Raw genomic sequence first — 21,106 nt, forward strand, 5'->3', positions numbered from 1 at the left:
GAGACTGTCCTGGCTAACATGGTGAAACCCTGTCTCTACTAAATATACCAAAATCAGCTGGATGTAGTGGCAGGTGCCTGTAGTCCCAGCTACTTGGGAGGCTGAGGCAGGAGAATCGCTTGAACCCAGGAGGCGGAGGTTGCAGTGAGCTGAAATCGCGCCACTGCACTCCAGCCTGGGTGACAGAGCGAGACTCCGTCTAAAAAAAAAAAAAAAGGGAAAATAAAGACCAAATTAATAAATTAAAAACAATCCATAGCCTCACAGTCCCATGCACAACCTGGATTTTGTTATGGCAAAAGCAGCATGAAGACCTAGCTTAAAATCTAAGTCTGAACTTTACAGAATTCTCATCAGATGCCAAATATGACTGAAATAATGCTACGGGGTAATATGTAAAACATGAACTTAAAAAAAAAAAAAAAACTAAACAGATTAACAAACTCCACTTTCCTGTTTTATGCTATCCTAAACCTTTTCCTGTCCTTCTCTGTTATCCAGGCTCCTGGAAAAATCCATTTGACGCCTCCATCTTCCTCATCCCATTCACGCAGTCAGCTGTCCACCTATGTATATTGTTTTCTACAACAGCTCTCCAGCCATCTCCTTCTCTCCTCTACGTACCTGTTCCGGTCTGAAGTATCTCTGGTGTAGGCACTAACCCCTGCCCTCTCCAACTCATCTAAGGCCTAGTTCTTTTAAAGTATAGCCTTTGTCACTCTGCTGTTCAAACTTCTATGGTTTACAACTGTCCAGTACAAAACCCAAACTATAGACTGAAGGCTATATTTCAAGGCCCTCCATGATATATCTAGTCCCATAACATAGCTTTATAATATTTCCCTCTATCCTTTCATTCAATCTAACTGTATTATTTTATATATTTAGCACAGATCTTTCCTCTAAGCTCCAACCTCCAACAGCTGCCTATTTGAAATCTCTGTCTCAAAAATACTGTAAATGCTGCTATCCCAAAACTGAACTCATTGCCATTTCTTCAAAACTTAGCCCACCAGCCTGGGCAATATTATGAGACCACATCTCTACAAATAAAAATTAAAGGGCCGGGCGCGGTGGCTCAAGCCTGTAATCCCAGCATTTTGGGAGGCCGAGACGGGAGGATCACGAGGTCAAGAGATCGAGACCATCCTGGCTAACACAGTGAAACCCCGTCTCTACTAAAAAAAAATTTAAAAAACTAGCCGGGCGAGGTGGCAGCGCCTGTAGTCCCATCTACTTGGGAGGCTGAGACAGGAGAATGGCGTGAACCCAGGAGGCGGAGCTTGCAGTGAGCCGAGATCACGCCACTGCATTCCAGCCTGGGCGACAGAGTGAGACTCCATCTCAAAAAAAAAAAATTAAAAATTAGCTGGGCATGGTGACACATGCCTGCAGTCCCACCTACACAGGAGGCTGAAGTGGGAGGATTGCTGGAGCCCAGGAGTTCAAGGCTGCATGTAGTGCTCTATGATCATCCCACTGCACTCCAGCCAGGCCAACAGAGCAAGACTTCATCTCAAAAAAAAACAAAAAAAATCTAGATCAAATGATCTCTACATTATGTGAGCCAAATTCTAGGATTCATCCTTACCACTTCCCTCTTCCTCATCCCTATTTCAAATCTATTGCCAAGTTCTGTAGATTTTTACTTACTAAATCTGTCCATTTCCATCTCCTCTACTACCTACTTCCTAATTGGCCTACCATATTTCAACCTGTTTTCCATACTAAAGTCAGAAATAATCTCTTAAAATGCAAAATAAGGCCGGGCGCGTGGGCTCACGCCTGTAATCCCAGCACTTTGGGAGGCCAAGGCGGGCGGATCACGAGGTCAGGAGATCGAGGCCATCCTGGCTAAGACGGTGAAACCCCGTCTCTACAAAAAAATACAAAAAACTAGAAGGGCGAGGTGGCGGCGCCTGTAGTTCCAGCTACTCGGGAGGCTGAGGCAGGAGAATGGCGTGAACCCGGGAGGCGGAGCTTGCAGTGAGCTGAGATCCGGCCACTGCACTCCAGCCTGGGCGACAGAGCCGGACTCTGTCTCAAAAAAAAAAAAAAAAAAAAAAAAGCAAAATAATAATTTTCAATCCCCACACCTCAAACCCTTCTTGCTTAAAACTCAAAATGGCTTCCCTATACTTTGGGCCCAGTTCACTTCTTCCACCTCTTTTTTTTTTTTTTTTTTAAGGCGGCTTGTGGCTCTCTCGTCCAGGCGGGGGCGCTGTGGCCGGATCTCGGCTCACTTCAAGCGCCGTCTCCCAGGTTCACGCCATTCTCCTACCTCAGCCTCCGGAGTAGCGGGGACTACAGGTGCGGCCACCACGCCCGGCTAGTTTTTTTTTTTTTTGTATTTTTTAGTAGAGACGGGGTTTCACCGTGTTAGCCAGGATGGTCTCGATCTCCTGACCTTGTGATCCGCCCGTCTCGGCCTCCAGCATCACCTTTGCTCTGTGCTCCAGCCACACTGACGTATTTTCCGTCCCTCACACACATAAGGTTCCCTCCTGGAAGGCCGTTCTCTCTCCCCTTGGCCTACTTATCATCCTTCAGATCTCAGTACATGGATCCCTTCGTCTGAGAAAGCCTTCCCTCACCTCTCTCACCTAGGTTAAATCCTCCACTACTGACAATCAGAGCACTAGGTATCCTTCCTTCATACCACTATACCAGATGCAGGTTTACGTCTGTGTGATTATTTGATTAATATCCATTTCCCCTACTAGACTGTAAGCTCCATAAGGCAAGACATCCATAAGAGTCTGTGTTTCTTTTATCTGCCATTGCTTCTGCAAAACTGAGCACAGTGCCTGGCACTCATTTTTTTAAATAAAAATATATGCTGTACAAACCTTTTACTTTCCTCTTGTACTGCTTCTGTTCAGATACTTCCTCTTCCTAAAATATTCAACTCCTTCTCATCTTTAAAATTCAGCTCAAATATAACCTCAACCTCAAATCTTCTCCAATCCTCCACTCAATTTGTAAATTTCTCCTTTCACTGAACTTCTAGTATACTTTTTTATGTGTGTAATAGTAAGGAGCAGTTTTTACCACATTAACAGTTCTTTCCATACATTTTTTCCTCCTCTACTAGACTGAAAGACTTTCCTGCTAGACTATTTGACTCCTTTTGAATTAATCTTTTATCCTGAAAATATTCAAGAAAAGTCCTACAATGTGTGAATGAACAGTGATTCACACTGTTATAGAATACACATTATAGAATACAACATCTATAATGCACATAGCAGAAAGGCAAAGTATTAAAAACCTCAGAAACCTAAAATATCTCTGGAAAGATACAAATCGTAAGACAGGTTGCATACCTGGAGAGGAACTGGGTAGCAGGGGGACAAGGATGAAAGGAAAACATTTTGCTTGACATTATTTTGCTTCTATTGAAGCTTGACTCACAGGACACATTATCTATTACATATATGATTCTTGAATCATGTGAACATTTCTATTACAAGTCAATTACCAAAACAACAACTCCTAGTTGAGGCTGGGTGCAGTGGCACATGCCTGTAACCCCAGCACTTTGGAAGGCTGAGGTGGGAAGATCGCTTGAGCCCAGGAGTTTGAGACCAGCCAGGCAACAAGGTGAGACCCGTGTCTGTAAAAAATAAAAAAGTAGCCAGTGTGGTGGCACATGCCTGTAGTTCCAGCTACTTGGGAGGCTGAGCTAAGATCACTTGAGCTCAGGAGGTCGAGGCCGCAGTGAGCTATGATTGCGCCACTGCACTCCAGCCTAGGAGACAGAGTGAGACCCTGTCTCAAAAACAACAACAAAAACTCCTAGTTTAACATAAGTAAAAACAATAAGCTTTATGGAAAAATAAAAACTGAATAAAATTTATGAAACCTACACATTTACCAAAGTAGGACAAAATTCTAAGAATCTGCATTTACCTATATAAATTACAACCAGTATCCACTGAATAGCCAACATGCACAAATAGTCCTAGTAAATTATTGTTATTTCGCTTAATAGAAAAACAACTTGAGGCCGGGCGCGGTGGCTCACGCCTGTAATCCCAGCACTTTGGGAGGCTGAGGCTGGCGGATCAGGAGGTCAGGAGATCGAGACCATCCTGGATAGCACAGCGAAACCCCGTCTCTACTATAAATACAAAAAATTAGCTGGGCGTGGTGGCGGGCGCCTGTAGTCCCAGCTGCTCGGGAGGCTGAGGCAGGAGAATGGCGTGAATCCGGGAGGCGGAGCTTGCAGTGAGCCGAGATCGCACCACTGCACTCCAGCCTGGGCGACAGAGCAAGACTCCGTCCCCCAAAAAAAGAGAAAGAAAAAAGAAAAGAGAAACAACTTGATAGTTGACATATTTAATGGCAATGTTCCCTATCTTCTATAACTAAAACCAGTTTTACTATAGAAGTATAAATTTTACATGCTTCAGATGAAAAAAAATTTTTTACTTCTTACTCCGACCCCTATTGGCAAGCTAATATTAAAAAAGGATGTTATCCCGTGGTGGCTCACGCCTGTAATCCCAGCACTTTCGGAGACCGAGGCGGACGGATCACCTGAGGTCGGGAGTTCGAGGCCAGCGTAACCTACATGGAGAAACCCCATCTCTATTAAAAATACAAAATTAGCCGAGTGTGGTGGCACATGCCTGTAACCCCAGCTACTCGGGAGGCTGAGGCAGGAGAATCGCTTGAACCCGGGAGGCAGAGGTTGCAGTGAGCCGAGATCACGCCATTACACTCTGTCTCAAAAAAAAAAAAAAGGATGTTACCCTTTTAGTTACTAATGCATTTATTATGTTTACTACATTGCAATCAGACTTTATCTTCTTATATGATCTTGGTTGACTGCTATACTGAACAGCTGTTAACCATTAAGCTGAACCCAAGGCCAAGACCCTTTGTTTATATGGCCTGAGAATCCTTTCAGCCCTACCACAACCTGTTCTTGACATTTTTATTTTGTACATGAAGGCGGGCGGAATATGCACAAGAATCTAGGAGAAAAAAAAAGGACGCAGCGAAACTGTAATCAGCACCTTAGATGACAAACAGAAGAAGAGAGACGCCATCCATGTGGAACTATTAAAAAGTTAGCAAGGAAACAGCCAACAACAGTAGGACACAGCGGTGTGTTAAGTGGTGCTCGTGGATGTTCTATAAAGGCCTGTATCTTTAAGTGAGCAGGATGACTACGACTACACCCACTTGTGAGCCTCAAATATAGTGGAGGGAACTAAAGAGAACTTGGGGGAAAATAATGAAAAAAAAAAGGTTAAAAATCGGAGTTTGGAAAAGATGAGATAAACGTGGAGTGAAAGCAAACTAGAAACTTAGAAACTAAGCCCCTGTTAAGGTAGCGGGGATGATTTAATATAATGAAGTCTATTTGGAGGCCAGGGAGAAAATTAGGATGAGGGCATTAAAAGGTACAACAGTGGTGGTCTGTCTTTAACGGGGAAAGCTGTCAAAAGTTGAATGAGTGATGCAAACTACCTAGTTGTTTGAAAAGTGGATCACGGAAGTGGGGTGGGTTAGGGAGCAGAACTTCGATCCAAAGAAAAGAGAATCTTTATGTTGGGGGGAGGTGAGGAAGGTACTGACTGGAGCCGTGGAAAGGCGGGCTGGTGAGGCGACGCGTCTGACTCAGAAGCTTGGATGAGAAACACCGGGAACGACGCCGGGGAGCGGGACTGGGGGCAGCGGTGCGGCCCGGGGCTCTCTCACCTTGGCCTTGTAGCTGGGCAGGTTGCAGAGGATGTCCGTGCGCAGAGCCTCTTCTGCCAGGCTGCGGGCGCACAGGCTCCGCCACACCTCGCTGTTCTCATCGCCGTGCAGGCAGCGGTACCAGTGCTTGCACACCAGGGCGCAGCTCCGCAGCTCGGACAGCTCCAGGTAAGAGAACACCAACTCCAGCACCCGGCTGGGCAGCCGGCCCCCGGCCCCAGAGCCCGAGCCTGCGCCCGCGCCCGCGCCGCCGCCGCTACAGCCAGCACCGCCCGAGGCTGCCCCAGCCCCCGGGGCCGGCGCCGCCATCGCCTCACCAGCCGGCCCGAGGGCCGCCGCCGCCGCCGCTTCCCGCCGTCTCTGCTCGGAAGGCCAAGCCTCGCCCTGAGACCGGAGCGGCTCGCTCACCGCCCCTTTCAGTGCCAACCGCCTGCGCCTCCACCACTCCCGCCCCTGCCCGGGGGCGTCCGCCGCGCGCCCCGCCTCACTGAGGGCAGACGCACCGGCTGCACGGGCGTCCTCCGCCCCTCCCCCGCGGCTCAGCGCGGGCGCCGAAACCGCCCGACTCGCCCGGCCTCTCCGCCGCGCGCCAGTGGCTCCGCCATGCGGGTTGAGGGCACGAAGCAAGGGCGCACGCCCAGCTCGTTCGCGGGTCCTCTCGGCCCCGGATGTGACTGTTTGGCTGCGCCGCCTCGCGCCTTACGCTCGACGGGATTGGGCGCCGGCGGGTGAGGTCATCACTGGGCGCCGAGGAGGGGAGCGGGAAGAGCAGGTATGAGGCTGGCGCCGGTGGCTTCGATGCTGCTTTCCAGTGCCTTTTCCTCTTTCTGGTCTGGTGGCTCCGCGTCTGCTCTCCTGGGCCCCTTTTCCTGTGACGATTCCCTGTGTCAGTTAGGTCCTTGCTTCAGACTCCAACTCAACGCATGAAACTTTTCTTTCCTTGCTTGCCGGTTCCTAGCTCCCCCACCTTTTTGTGTAGCTTGGGCGGCGGAGGCCGTGTTTACCTGGTCAGGCCCTCTCGTTCTCCCTAAATATCGGCAGTTAGCCCAACGTCTGTGCCTGTGTGCCTTCGGAAAGTAAGGTGGCTGCGACTGAACACCCCCGCGCCCAAACCTTCGAGTGCCATTGCGTGCTAATTAACTGCTTCCGTCTTTTGGACAAGGTGTGGTCTTGACTGGAGCCACCGCTTAGTAAACAGATGAAGGCAATGTAGTTTTAGTCAATTAAACATTCCAATAGGGAGAACGACGTGGAGGCCATAATTATAGATGGATTCTTGGAAGGGGAAGAATTTCAGCATCCCAGCCTGGGCAACATTGCGAGACCGTGTCGCTACAAAAAATAGAAAAATTAGCCGAGGGTGGTGGCGTGCGCCTCTGGTCCCAGCTACTTGGGAGGCTGAGCCCGGGAGGTCGAGGCTGCGGTGAACCATAATCGACTGCTGTGCTCCAGCCTGGGCGACAGAGTGAGCTCCTACCTCAGACACACACACACACAAGAATTTCAGCATTATTTGATTATACTACGATTTCTTAGGTGGCCCCAAAAGTTTTCCGACAGCCTTTAAAGAATGCTTAGTAAGAGAATAATAATAACCATCATTTGAGTCACGGTGTGAACCAGGCACTATACTAGGTCATTTACGCAGATTTTTATATACATAATTCTCAAAACAACTCCATGAGGTAAGTAATTAAAATAATAAAGTTCACAGACTCCCTTAGTCAACTCCAATGTCTTGGAACCTTTATGTAGTAAGAAATCTTTTCTGAAGCTTCTTGCTATATCCATTTCTTAGTCTCTAGTAAAAGCAAAGGAACGGCAGCTACCTTCCCTACCCTCTGATACATGGTGTTTGATTATTACTCACCTGTCCGTTCTCCTTATATGTCTTTTTCACCAAGTCCAGTAACCCTAATTCTTTTCATTCTTACCAATGCCAGCGCCACAGCCCTTCAGTCATTTTGGTTGCTATCCAGCGTCTCCACATCAAGTCCAACTTTAGAAACCCCAAGCCTGTAAAGAAAAGTTGACCTATGCTGACTATGGTGATGGTGACTCTCTCTCACTAATTTCTTTTAAGTTTTCGAGGATAAGCAGAGTTGATCCACCTGAAAAAGAGATAATGAACTAGACAGAATGAACAGCCTTAAAGGCACAGACATTTGAAAGGGACTGGTGGTATGACTGGTGCAGAGTGTTTCGAGATCATTCAGTTTTAAAGACTGGCCTTTATCCTGTCACAGTACAGCCATTCTGGGGTCTGGAGTATGGTGGCTGTTTCTCACAGCTCCACTAGGCAGTGCCCCGGTGTTGGACCCTGTGTGGTGCTCTCACCCAACAATTCCCTTCTGCGCTGTCCTAGCAGAGATTCTCCATGAGGGTTCTGCCACTGTAGCACACCTCTGCTTGAACATTCAAGTGTAGAACCTTTGAAGGATCCGATGTTTTTCTGGTGCTAATCTAGCCCAGTCGCTGAGGTGACTTTCAGCAGCAAACCTTCTCCTAAGTGCCCCAGGTAGAATTTCAAAGTAAAAGATTACCCTTCTCAGCCCCTCCTTTTCTTTTTTACAAATCTTTCACGTGCTCATCACCCACCCCACCAAGCCCCTTCCCCATGTTCAGTACTCATTCTGCGCTCTGGCTGATGAGAACTGCCAGCTGCGGCGCTTCACCCTTTTAAAAAGTGCTCTCGGCCAGGCGCCGTGGCTCACGCCTGTAATCCCAGCACTTTGGGAGGCTGAGGCGGGCAGATCACCTGAAGTCAGGAGTTCGAGACCAGCCTGGCCAACATGGTGAAACCCTGTCTCTACTAAACATACAAAAATTAGCCGGTCGTGGTGGCGCGTGCCTGTAATCCCAGCTACTCAGGAGGCTGAGGCACAAGAATCGCTGGGACCCGGGAGGCGGAGGTTGCAATGAAATTGCACCATTGCACTCTAGCCTGGACAACAAGAGCGAAACTCTGTCTCAAAAAAAAAAAAAATTGCTCTCAAAATAACTCACCTGGCAGGGCACGGTGCCTCATGCCTGTAATCCCAGCACTTTGGGAGGCCGAGGTGGGCGGATTGCTTGAGCTCAGGAGTTACACCAGCTTGGGCAACATGGTGAAATCCTGTCTCTACAAAAAATACAATTAATTAGCTGGGCGTGTGGCACATGCCTGTAATCCCAGCTACCTGGGAGACTGAGGTGGGCGGATCCCTTGAGCCCAGAAGGTGGAGGTTGCAGTGAGCAGAGATTGGGCCACTGCACTTCAGTATGGGTAACAGAGGGAGACCCTGTCTCAAAAAAAAAAAAACAAAACAAGAAAAACTCACCTTTCCCTCACCACTCTATATGATTTCATTAGGTATTAGAAGGAAGTGATCTATTATCTGATTAAAGTAATTTACAATAGTATATGATTAACTGCTGTGCTTGACGCTTTAGGCAACTCTATAGGAAAAGAGAAGCTTGTTAACTTGATACATAAATGTGGGGATGGTGACAGTTCACCTCTTTCTGCCAGGCTTTTCCAGTTGCAGTCAGAAAAGCAAGAAACAGTGGCTTGCCAACTCATTTCTGAAAAATTGTTTTGATTTAACCCAACTTTAATTACATTTTTTCCCACTACCCTTCTATCACAGCAATCTGATTGTTTAACTTTTTGATAGTGTTCTTCGGTGTGTTTCAAATAACAACAAATCATTTTAATTTTATAGACTAAGTAAATGATTTTGGAGGGTCTAGTTGAATCACTGATCAATGCTTTGCATGATAAATCTTGATTGACTAAATTAATAACCACAGAGTGTATGGATTTCTGGGGCTTTCCAAACTTCCCCGGCTCCTTCTTTTTTTTTTTTTTTTTTTTTTTTTGAGACAGAGCCTCACTCTCACCCAGGCTGGAGTGCAGTGCACAATCTCATCTCACCACTGCAACCTCCACTTCCCAGGTTCAAGCAGTTCTCCTGCCTCAGCCTCCCAAGTAGCTGGGATTACAGGCACACACCACCACGCCCAGCTCATTTTTATATTTTTAGTAGAGACAGGTTTTCTCCATCTTGGCCAGGGTGGTCTTAAACTCCTATCCTCAAGTGATCCGCCCACCCCAGCCTCCCAAAGTGCTAGGATTGCAGGCATGAACCACCACGCTCAGCCTCCCCCACCCTTTTTTTTTTTTTTTTTAACATTCCCAGTAATAGCTATTTATTTTTATTTTTCTGACTGGATGAACAATCAGTAAATATTATCTATGTGATTTGGAGAGCAGGAGTTTAGTATGTAGCGTTTAATAAGATAGAGCTGTTCTTGGGGTCTTGTGAGACTAATAGAACAAGAGTTACTACTGGTTCCATTGTGGAAAAATTTATAGGAACCGTAGTCTTTATAATACTCCCTTTAGGGACAAAATTCATTTATTGCCTATCTTCTCATACTTTGGAGTAAAACTTAACAAAATGAACCTTGAAGATTGAGTTAATCTTTTCTAGAAAAGAGTTAAATTAGAAAACCTGCTAAAACTTTTGTCTATCGGTCAACATTTATTTGGCTCTCCTGTGGGTAGATTTGTAATGGAGAAAGAGGAGCATTAGAAACCCTGCCTCATTCTTGTTTCAGAGAAAACCTAAAATCCCAGCTGGGATCCAAAACCTGTAGGCACACAAATAGCAAATCTTCATGCTCTAGAGTATAGACCTCCTGACTTCAAAGTTGATTCATCATAGCAATGGTCTGGCTGATGAGAACTGCCAGCTGCGGCACTTCACCCTTTTAAAAAATGCTCTCGGCCAGGCGCCGTGGCTCACGCCTGTAATCCCAGCACTTTGGGAGGCTGAGGCGGGCAGATCACCTGAAGTCAGGAGTTCGAGACCAGCCTGGCCTCGAAGAAGAGGCTGGGAAAGAAATGATCGACATTCTAAAGATTTGAAAGCATTGGCTGGGTGCAGTGGCTCATGCCTATGATCCCAGCACTTTGAAAGGCTGAGATGGGAGGATCACTTGAGCCCAGGAGTTCGAGAGCAGCCTGGGGAATGTGGGGAAACCTCATCTCTACAAAAAAATATAAAAAATTAGGTGGGTTTGGTGGCGAGAGCCTGTAGTCTCAGCTAACCAGGAGGCTAAGGTGGGAGGATCACTTGAGGCTGGGGAGGTCAAGGCCTGCATGACAGAGCAAGACCTTGTCTCAAAAAAGAAAAAAAAATTGAAATCGTTAAAACAAAATTGTAACTTAAATTGACTTTTCAATATTCAATTCAAATTTGTAGAATAGCATCTTTATCATGAGATAAGTCAGTATTACAGTTCCTCAGCCTAAATACTATCAGTGCCTTTCATTTAAAACCTTGGTTTATCTGGAACTTTTGGCAACAGTCTTCGTTATAGCATATTTACCTGCTGCTGGTTCAGTACTTGTCAGCAAAAATCAAACCACCAGGGCTCCCTGTTTTTACCTCCCTCTGAGTCATTTCCTCTCCAGTCCTCTCCTTTAAATATTGCTTCAGTCTCCAATTAGTTTTTTCTGTATATTAATTGAGTGCTTCTGCTTGAAAACAAAGTTTAATTTTGTCTTTTTTCCATTTTATTTTTATGAACATTTCTATATTTGATTTTTGTGACCACGTTTCTGTTACCTTGATTACTAATAGATCAGTGATTTTTTTTGCAGTCTAATTAGTGATCCTGTGTGTGACTAAAAGTAGGGGGAGGCTGGGTGCGGTGGCTCATGCCTATAATCCCAGCACTTTGGGAGGCTGAGGTGGGTGGATCACTTAAGGTCAGAAGTTCAAGACCAGCCTGGCCAACATGGTGAAACCCTGTCTCTACTAACAATGCAAACATTAGCCTGGCATGGTGGCGGGCGCCTGTAATCTCAGCTACTTGGGAGGCTGAGGCAGGAGAATCGCTTAAACATAGGAGGCAGAGGCAGAGGTTGCAGTGAGCTGAAATTGCGCCATTGCACTCCAACCTGGTGACAGAGCAAGACTCTGTCTCCAAAAACAAAAACAAAAAAGCTATGTGTTGGGAATGGAAACTTTGGGCAGAGTGCCAGATTATTTTAAATGATTTTTCCAAATAAGGAAATTTATCTCTGTACCATTGGGCTAAATTCCAGTATCTTACCTGGAAATAGCACAGCAGCTCTGGGGTCTGGCACTCGGCTAAGTTCTCCTTTCACTTATGAAATTAAAAATTAAATTTGTCCAGATAGATTTGTTTGCTTCCTTTTGTCTTGACCAGGATTAGAGTTGTATAAATTGCCCTGATTCCTTTTTTGCCTTGACCAGCAGGCAGGCAAGGCAGGCCAGTATTATGTGGCATTTCCAGTGTGTCTGTATCTGGGATTCCTAGAGGATCAGAAATCTAAATTTTGCACTGTTGTGTAAATGCAGGCAGATGATAATATGATTAAACATATGTGAGTACATTTTAAAGCACTGATGACTTACTAGTAATTTTTGGTCATTTTCTGTTTCTTCAAAGATTAATAACAAAACTGTTGTCAGGTGGAGTTGTTAGAAAAGGACCTTCATTATTTAAATATTTGGAACCTGGGCAACGTAGGGAGACCCCCCCCCCCCCACTTTGCAAAAAAAAATTAAATAAAATAAAAATTAGCCAGGCATTGTGGTGCACATAAGTGGTCTGAGCTACTCAGGAGACTGAGGTGGGAGGATTGCTTAGGCCTGGGAGGTCGAGGCTGCAGTGAGCCACTATTGTGCCACTGCACTCCACCTGGGTGACAGAGTAAAACCCTGTCTCAAAATTAAAGAAAAACATTTGGGATCCCTTACAAATCCTAAGAGTCAAGTGACCTTGGGAAAATTATTTAACATTTCTGAGACTCGGTTTTATTATCCCTAAAATGGAATAATACCTATCAAAAGGGTTGTTTTGAGAATAAAATTAGATAACCTACTGAATAAGTGTCTGGTGGGGAGACCCAAGGGCCTGCCATTTTCACCAGTTCCCCAGGTGGTTATTAGTGTAATACAGATTCTGCAATTCCATTGTACATCAGGATCACCTGGAGGACTTACTAAAACACATTGCGGCCAGGTACAGTGGCTCACGCCTATAATCCCAACACTTTGGGAGGCCGAGGCAGGTGGATTACTTAAGTCTGGAGTTTGAGACCGGCCTGGTCAACATGGTGAAACCCCATCTCTACTAAAAATACAAAAATTAGCCAGGCTTGTTGGCGGGTGCCTGTTATCTCAGCTACCCGGGAGGCTGAGGCAGGAGAATTGCTGGAAACCGGGAGGCGGAGGTTTCAGTGAGCTGAGATTGTCCATTGCACTCCAGCCCGGACCAACAGCAGCGAGACTCCATCTCAGAGAACAAAACAACAACAACAAAAGCACATTGCTTGGTCTCACCCCCAGAGTTTCAGATTCAGTAGATCTAGGGTTGGGTCTGACAATTTGCATTTCTGACAAGTTCCTAGGTGATGCTGATGCTGCCAGTCTGGGGACCACACTTTGAGAATACTGGTGTAGTACATGTGATGCCACTTTGGACCAGCCTAATAAAAACAGAAAAAGTAACAATAGGAATACTTATTGAGTACGCATTATGTACCAGGCACCATTATGTGTGATTTACATATATTATGATCCTATGAAATGAGTGTTGTTATTATCCTCATTTTATAGAGAAGAAAAGTGAGTGACAGAGAGGTTCAGTAATTTGCCCGGTCACCTAGCTACTACAGAGCTGGAGAGCCTAGCTACAGAGCTCATCATCTAAAACATTATTCAGATAAGAGGTATAACCTGATGATTTTGCAGCCCTCTCTTTAATAGAATTTTTCCTAACTTAAAATATTTAGTGTTTATTCTTCTGTGGGTTCCATATCAAAGACTGGAGGACCAGCCTTACCTAGACCCCTGATGGCAAAGGAAGCCCACTGAAGCATTTGCCAGCCAGGATACAACCCTGTGTTCAGCTAGGCTTTTGGAGACTTGATCTTTAAGTGTCGTCTTTTTTTTTTTTTAATTTAGTTTTTTTAAGATGTCTTTATGAAATACTGTTGATTACATCTGTCTCCTACCATCGAGTCGATGCATAAAACATGAGATTACAGTTGTTTCCCCTTCACAGAGTCTTCGGGACCACTATGGCAGTCAAGTGGACTGGTGGCCATTCTTCTCCTGTCCTCTGCCTAAATGCAAGTAAAGAAGGGCTGCTGGCTTCCGGAGCGGAGGGTGGAGATCTCACGGCTTGGGGTGAAGATGGAACTCCACTAGGACACATGCGGTTCCAAGGGGCTGATGATGTTACCAGCGTCTTATTTTCTCCCTCCTGCCCCGCCCAGCTCTACGCCTCACATGGAGAAACCATTAGTGTACTGGATGTCAGGTCCCTCAAAGATTCCTTGGACCATTTTCATGTGAATGAAGAAGAAATCAATTGTCTTTCATTGAATCAAACTGAAAACCTGCTGGCTTCTGCTGATGACTCTGGGGCAATCAAAATCCTAGACTTGGAAAACAAGAAGGTTATCAGATCCTTGAAGAGACATTCCAATATCTGCTCTTCTGTGGCTTTTCGACCTCAGAGGCCTCAGAGCCTGGTGTCATGTGGGCTGGATATGCAGGTGATGCTTTTGCACAGAGTACTTGGAGAATTTCTGAGTGGGATTTGCTAACAGAATCAAATTATTGATCACACCAAATACCTTTGCTTTTTCTGTTTTCTACTAACATATCCATTTATGAACGATGAGCCTTATTTCTACATTTAATGCTAGTCTGATAAAATCTAGTAGAATTTATTCACAAAGTAATCGTTAATCCTTTACTCTTCCTTTCTCTGTACTGTAAGATACTCCTAAAACCTGAAAATTCAAATATTTGGTTGTAAACATCTGTTTAAACAAACAACGGTGAGTACTAAAGGCAGAGTTGGTCCACCCATTCTCTATAAACTCGTTTAAACAAAAAGAGGGGTCTGTTTTTACTTTAAAGTTCTGGGGTACATTAACTGAAATATTGTGTATTGGTGATCAGGATCAAAGCACCGTATTAAATGCTGAGTTTTGAAAGGAGCATCACGGCTGGGCGTGGTGGCTCACACCTGTAATCCCAGCACTTTGGGAGGCCGAGGCGGGCCGATCACTTGAGGTCAGGAGTTCAAGACCAGCCTGGCCAACATGGTGAAACCCCGTCTCTACTAAACATACAAAAATTAGCCAGGCATGCTGGCGGGTGTCTGCAATCCCAGCTACTTGGGAGCCTGAGGCAGAATTGCTTGAACCCGGGAGGCAGAGGTTGCAATCAGCTGAGATCTCGCCACTGTACTCCAGCCTGGGAAACAGAATGAGACTCTGTCTCAAAAAGAAAAAAAGGAAAAAGGAGCATCACAAATTGCCCAAATCCAGAGGAAGTCCATCAGGAAAGCAGATGTATCTAGAAACCCCATTATGTAGAGAACTGGAGGTGTTTAATTCTTAGTTTTCTTGAGGGGAAAAAATGGAATATGCTGGTCTTCGTAAGAGAAGTCATGGGAAAGCAGATTTGGGCTTAATGTAAACGTTTTCAAATAGCTTGAACGTTCCCATGGCAGGATGTGCTTCCTCTTGAGAGTAAATCTCATCACTGGAGTGAGAGTCATCACAGTTTCTCTCTGTTGAGCACTTAGTTCTTGTCAGTGCTTTGTGTATATTTGTTTTAATTCTAATCACACCCTCCTAGTTATTTTTTTTTTTTATAAATAAAGAAACTGAAATTCACATTAGGTATCTACATAGCCACCTGACTGGGATTCAAACCTCAATCTCTCTGGCTCCTAAGGCTATGTTTTTTCTCTAGGATGACAGCTATTCAAGCAGAGTATCATCAGTAATGTCACAGAAAAGTTTCTTGGTTTGGGATGAGGTGGCTTCTAGAGAGAGAACTATTGAGAATGACCTGTGTCCAGCACTGTTTAGGCATTTAATCTCTGTTCTCAGTTGCATACAGTATCTTCTAAGATTCTGTGTTCTTTTTAATAGCATCAGAAGTTTTGACTTCCACCCTCTTGGCTAGTGGTCTTTACGTCTCCCTCCCCAACCCTGCATCCCCCTTATAATTTAAGAATGATGAGACTGTTTTTGTTGTCACCATGCTGTTCCCCTCTCCTGCAAGCTACCAGTATTCAGTAGGCAAAATCAGTGGCTGTCCTGCAATGCTGGGATATCTCCAAACAATAAATAATTGTCTCCCAAAAAACATCGATAGTGCCTGGGTTGAGACTCACTCTACATGTATGGGGTATAGTGACCCTGCAACCCCTACCTTCCTTCTCCACTCCTAGGTTTTGACCAAGCCCTTTATAAATCTCATACATCCTCCACCCTGGTGGTAATAATCTGCCCTTATGGTTGTAAAGAAAGAGCTATACAACCAGGTGGACATGTTTTAAGTAGGCAGATTGTACAGTGTGTCTGAGTAGTCGTTCTGTCATCCTTCAGCTATACCAGTTTTCCATCAGTAGCTCGTTAATTCACCACTAGGCATGGCAATAGACAATTAGGTATGCAAAAGTGATGTGTACTTTTCAGATTAGATAAGGAATGGGCATTCAGAATTTACTCTCTTGCCCCCAGTTCCAGGTAAGGCGTTTTAGTGGCAGGCACTTGCTAGTGAACAGCCCAGGAAACAAGTATTTTGAAAAAGGGAGGCTCAGGTAATTTCTAATTTTGATTTGCCTGGTAAAATTGCTGAACGTTTGTGGTAGATTTGTTTCTACGCTGGGTTGTGATGTAACAGCCGTACAACCATGCTTTTGAGAAATTATTTCCTTAACTGAAGTTGAAACTCTATAATTTTTTCCACAGTTTTCTTCCTAAAACCTGTTCATCTAGTATTATCCTAAACTTTAAGGATAGCCAGTCTATGGGGGAGCCCAAGAATGTAGGCATAATAATAGTGGAAGGGAGTTCTGACTCTTTTGAGTTCCTTCTCTCTGAGCAAACAGATTTTATCTCAAGGCAGTAATTGAATGATTGCCATGTTCAGCATACCTATCTTTGTTCTTATGTAACAGTAATTATACAATTACTTCTTTTGACTTAGGTTTGAATAATTAGGCAGGGCCAGGTGTGGTAGCTTACGTGCCTGAGGGCTCATGCCTGGGATCCCAGCACTTTGGGAGGACAAGGCAGGCAGATCGTTTGAGCCCAGGAGTTCGAGACCAGCCTGGGCAACATGGCAAAACCCTATCTCTACAAAAAATTACAAAAATTAGCCAGGTGTGCTAGCATGCACCTATGGTCCCATCTACTTGGGAAGTTGACGTGGGAGGATCACCTGAGCCCAGGGAGGTCGAGGTTGTAGGTAACCGTGATCTTGCCACTGCACTCCAGCCTGGGTGACAAAGTGAAACCCTGTCTCAAAAAAAATAAAATAGGTAAAGCACATTCAAAGAGGCAAGGAACTTAAAAGCAAAGTGTGGTTCGTTAAGACACTTGAGACTGCTTAATTTTTTATTTAATAGGTACAAAGTAATATTTATATATGTGAGGTGTAAAGAATAACATTAGGCTGGGCGCAGTGGCTCATGCCTTTAATCCTAGCACTTTGGGAGGCCATGGGAGGTGGATTGCTTGAGCTCAGGAGTTTGTGACCAGCCTGGGCAACATAGCAAAACCACGTCTCTACAAAAGATAGAAAAATTAACCAGGAGCATGGTGAGCGCCTGTAGTCCCAGCTACTTGGGGGACTGAGATGGGAGAATTGCTTGAGCCCGGGAGGTTGAGGTTGCAGTGAGCCAAGATTGTGCCTCCGCACTCCAGTCTAGGTGACAGAGTGAGACCTTGTCTCAAGAAAAAAAAAAAAAATTAAATAAATACCTGTATACCTACCATTCAACTATACTTTTTTTCTTGAAAGACTTAGAAAATTAAAACTGTCATATTTCTGTAGCATACATGTTGATTTTCTTTCCCTGCCCCTTTCTGCATCTGAAAACAGATGATTCAAAGGTTTGTTATTCTTTCTCAATTTTGTAAGACCAAAATATCAACACTTACAGACCAGAATGATGGAGAAGGCTCTTTTGTTTGTTTTTGAGACAGGGTCTTTGTCATCCAGGCTGGAGTGCAGTGGTACAATTATAGCTCGCCGCAGCCTCGTACTCCCTCAAGTGATCCTCCCACCTCATCCTCCTGTGTAGCTGGGACTGCAGCCACAAGCCATCACACCCAGCTAATTTTTTTTATTTTTGCTAGAGAGGAGGGCTGGCTCCCTATGTTCCCCAGGCTAGTCTTGAACTCCTGGGCTCAAGCAGTCCTTCTGCTTTGACCTCCCAAAGTGCTGGGATTATAGGCATGAGCCACTGTACCTGGCCTTAAGAGGCTCTTTATCTTGAAGATGAGTCTTTTATATGGAAAGAAACGTTTTTGTAAAAGGGGGATTTTTTTTTGAAAAGTCACTTTGTTACTATTACATTCACTTCTGAACATTTGCTGCTTCCCCACTTTTTCTCCCTTCGATGTTTTACAGAACCATAAGCCCCAAACCCTTTCATTCTTTTCTTTCAGTATCTCTAGCTCTCATGCTTAGGATGATAACTGCTTGAACAGCTGGTTGAGAAATTAAGTGTGAAACACCTCGGAGTCTTTAGCTGCTTGGAAAAGTGAAGAAGCGCAAAGGGAACGTCCAGACAGAAACAGTCTGGACTCCTCAATACATGGAAATGATTCTAGACTTGGTAGAATCTGGGATGGCTGTTAACACATTTAGATGATTTAAGTCAAATACAAAGGTGGTTCAGCTGCTGAAACACTTTGGGTGCAGTTTGTGTTTGAATGTCTTTGGAGGACAGAAAATATAGTCCATTCATAAGGACTGTATGAGAAAGAACTGGGGCTATCTGCCAATACAGTGAAGCTAGCAGATTCTAGAATGTCCATTTTCCTTGTGTGTATGTATATATATATTTTGAGATGGAGTCTTGCTCTGTTGGCCAGGCTGGAGTGCAGTGGTGTGATCTCGGCTCACTGCAAGCTCCGCCTCAGATTCACACCGTTCTCCTGCCTCAGCCTCCCGAGTAGCTGGGACTACACGTGCCCGCCACCATACCCAGCTAATTTTTTATATTTTTAGTAGAAACGGGGTTTCACAGTGTTAGCCAGGATGGTCTGGATCTCCTGACCTCGTGATCCGCCCACCTCGGCCTCCCACAGTGCTGGGATTACAAGTGTGAGCCACTGCACCCAGCCGTGTTTAGATTTTTTAATAGAAACTGTTTTTGAGCGTTGTGGCTGATGTGTTAATCCCATCACTTTGGGAGGTGGAGGTGAGCGGATTGCTTGAGCCTAGCAGTTGGAGACCAGCCTGGGCAACATAGCAAAAACCCTGTCTCTACAAAAAAATACAAAAATTAGCTGGGTGTGGTAGCGTGCGCCTGTAGTCCCATCTACTTGGGAGGCTGAGGTGGAGGGATCACTTGAACCCGAGAGGTGAAGGCTGCAGTGAGTCATGGTCGTGCCACTGCACTCTAGCCTGGGTGATAAAGTGAGACCCTATTTAAAAAAAAACAAAAACAATTTTCATATCAAGTTTCAGCACTCCTTCCTGTTATATTTTCTAATATTTATTTGTTTTACTTTAGCTTATTTTAATTTGTTAGTACTTTAACTTCACCCAAATAGTGATTGTTTGTCACATAGTATAATGTTATAAACCCAATTCAAAGAGATTTTCATCTAAGAGAAGCAGAATATAAGTGTTACTAGATGTCACTGCTTTTGAAACTAAGCCAATAAGAATAATCACAAGGGAAGTTACCTTGAATAGGAAACCAAATTCTTAATAGCATCAGCAATGCTAATCTTGCCAATTCAGATCTATGCTTTTCCTGTCCAAACAAGGTCATGCTTTTTCCAGTGTCTATTAAAATTATGATTTATAATTCAGGGATGATGGTAAACTACATGGTAAAACAGCTGTCTGTTCGCTTTGAAAGTAATAAGAGTATTTTTCTTTGCAAAATGGTTGATACAGGAAAAGAATGAATCACTAGATGATAATGTAAAACCCATTCACAAAGCTTATTTAAAAAAAAAAAACAGGTCGGGAACAACGACGAAAAGCCAAATGAAATTAATACCAGGATGTCATATTAATCAACAGACACATTTGGAATTTCTCCTCTTTCTCAGCCATTATGCTAGGCATTAGCAAAGACTAATTAAGTCTCAAGAAACTGATAAGCTAGTAGAATATGTCAGTTAATAGAATAGAAACTAGATACAGGAAAGAGAAGCAGGCTGAAATAGGAAAGCCTTCTTGGAGGCACCGGGACTGAGCTTAAAGCCCCTCGGATGGGTAATTGGGTGATGTGAAAGGAAAGGAAAGGCATTCCAGATAGAAACCATTTCAGTGATACCCAGATTGAGTTTATTTACTTGATAGGCCTTTTTACCTATAACCAGCATAGACTAAAACTAGCAAATTTCATAACGCTTGGTTTCACTTGAAGAGATGAGAGCAGAAAAACCTTTAGAAACCTGCTTAACAATTACACTTTGATGGGGTTTATTAATCAAAAATTACTCAGGATCTTGTTTAATTCTACCTTACTGCAATCTAGATTTAGTCCCGGGGCAGCATTCCACTGGCATGTTATGGCAGCATTTGATTATTTTTTTTGTACTGCTGGGAACCTACCTTACTGCTCATTGTCAGACCACTTTAACGATTGTATTAGAAGCTGAATAAGCACACGGTAGTTGAGCAAATTGACTAGCGTTTTATATGACTGTGTAATTTCTTCTTACGTAAAGGTGATGCTGTGGAGTCTTCAAAAAGCCCGACCACTCTGGATTACAAATTTACAGGAGGATGAAACAGAAGAAATGGAAGGCCCACAGTCACCTGGTCAGCTCTTAAACCCTGCCCTAGCCCACTCCATCTCTGTGGCTTCATGTGGTAATATTTTTAGTTGTGGTGCAGAAGATGGTAAGGTTCGAATCTTTCGGGTGATGGGAGTTAAGTGTGAACAGGAACTGGGATTTAAGGGCCACACTTTAGGGGTATCCCAGGTCTGCTTTCTCCCAGAATCCTATTTGCTGCTTACTGGAGGGAATGATGGGAAGATCATGTTGTGGGATGCAAACAGTGAAGTTGAGAAGAAACAGAAGAGTCCTACAAAACGTACCCACAGGAAGAAACCTAAAAGAGGAACTTGCACCAAGCAGGGTGGAAATACTGACGCTTCAGTAACGGATGAGGAAGAACATGGCAACATTTTACCAAAGCTAAATATTGAACATGGAGAAAAAGTGAATTGGCTCTTGGGTACAAAAATAAAGGGACACCAAAATATATTAGTAGCTGATCAAACTAGTTGTATATCTGTATATCCCTTAAATGAATTTTAAATCCAATAAAAACATTTGAAGAATTGTGGCAAAACTGTTTTTCAG

General features: G+C 44.4%; 2 protein-coding genes across 4 annotated transcripts in view; one reads left to right on the forward strand and one right to left on the reverse strand.

Annotated features, from left to right (window-relative positions):
* The window catches only part of FBXO45 (F-box protein 45), a 20,715-nt gene extending 14,361 nt beyond the window's left edge, over positions 1-6,354 (reverse strand). The window contains exon 1 of the mRNA XM_023214817.2: positions 5,713-6,354. Coding sequence (XP_023070585.1) covers positions 5,713-6,021 — 309 coding nt within the window. The 5' untranslated portion in view covers positions 6,022-6,354. The remainder of the gene's footprint in view (positions 1-5,712) is intronic.
* Positions 6,329-21,095, forward strand: WDR53 (WD repeat domain 53). 3 transcript variants are annotated; one of them, XM_023214814.2, is made up of 3 exons: positions 6,329-6,484; positions 13,798-14,293; positions 20,465-21,095. In XM_023214814.2, the coding sequence occupies exons 2-3, from the start codon at positions 13,814-13,816 to the stop codon at positions 21,059-21,061; spliced, it is 1,077 nt and encodes a 358-aa protein (XP_023070582.2). In that variant the 5' UTR covers positions 6,329-6,484; positions 13,798-13,813; the 3' UTR covers positions 21,062-21,095. The 3 variants fall into 3 exon arrangements, with proteins under 3 accessions (XP_023070582.2, XP_023070583.2, XP_023070584.1); XM_023214815.2 differs by lacking the exon at positions 13,798-14,293 and having other exon boundaries at positions 6,335-6,484; XM_023214816.3 differs by lacking the exon at positions 20,465-21,095 and having other exon boundaries at positions 6,429-6,484; positions 13,798-14,839.
* Positions 21,096-21,106: the final 11 nt, after the last annotated feature.

The sequence above is a fragment of the Piliocolobus tephrosceles genome, chromosome 2 (assembly GCF_002776525.5).
Source record: "Piliocolobus tephrosceles isolate RC106 chromosome 2, ASM277652v3, whole genome shotgun sequence".
Lineage (NCBI taxonomy): Eukaryota > Metazoa > Chordata > Mammalia > Primates > Cercopithecidae > Piliocolobus > Piliocolobus tephrosceles.

Excerpts from the sequence above, each read along its gene's own strand:
- WDR53 (XM_023214814.2), top strand. The coding sequence starts at position 13,814 with ATGGCAGTCAAGTGGACTGGTGGCCATTCTTCTCCTGTCCTCTGCCTA. Across the intron at positions 14,294-20,464 it reads CATGTGGGCTGGATATGCAG|GTGATGCTGTGGAGTCTTCA; the intron begins GTGATGCTTTTG and ends TCTTACGTAAAG.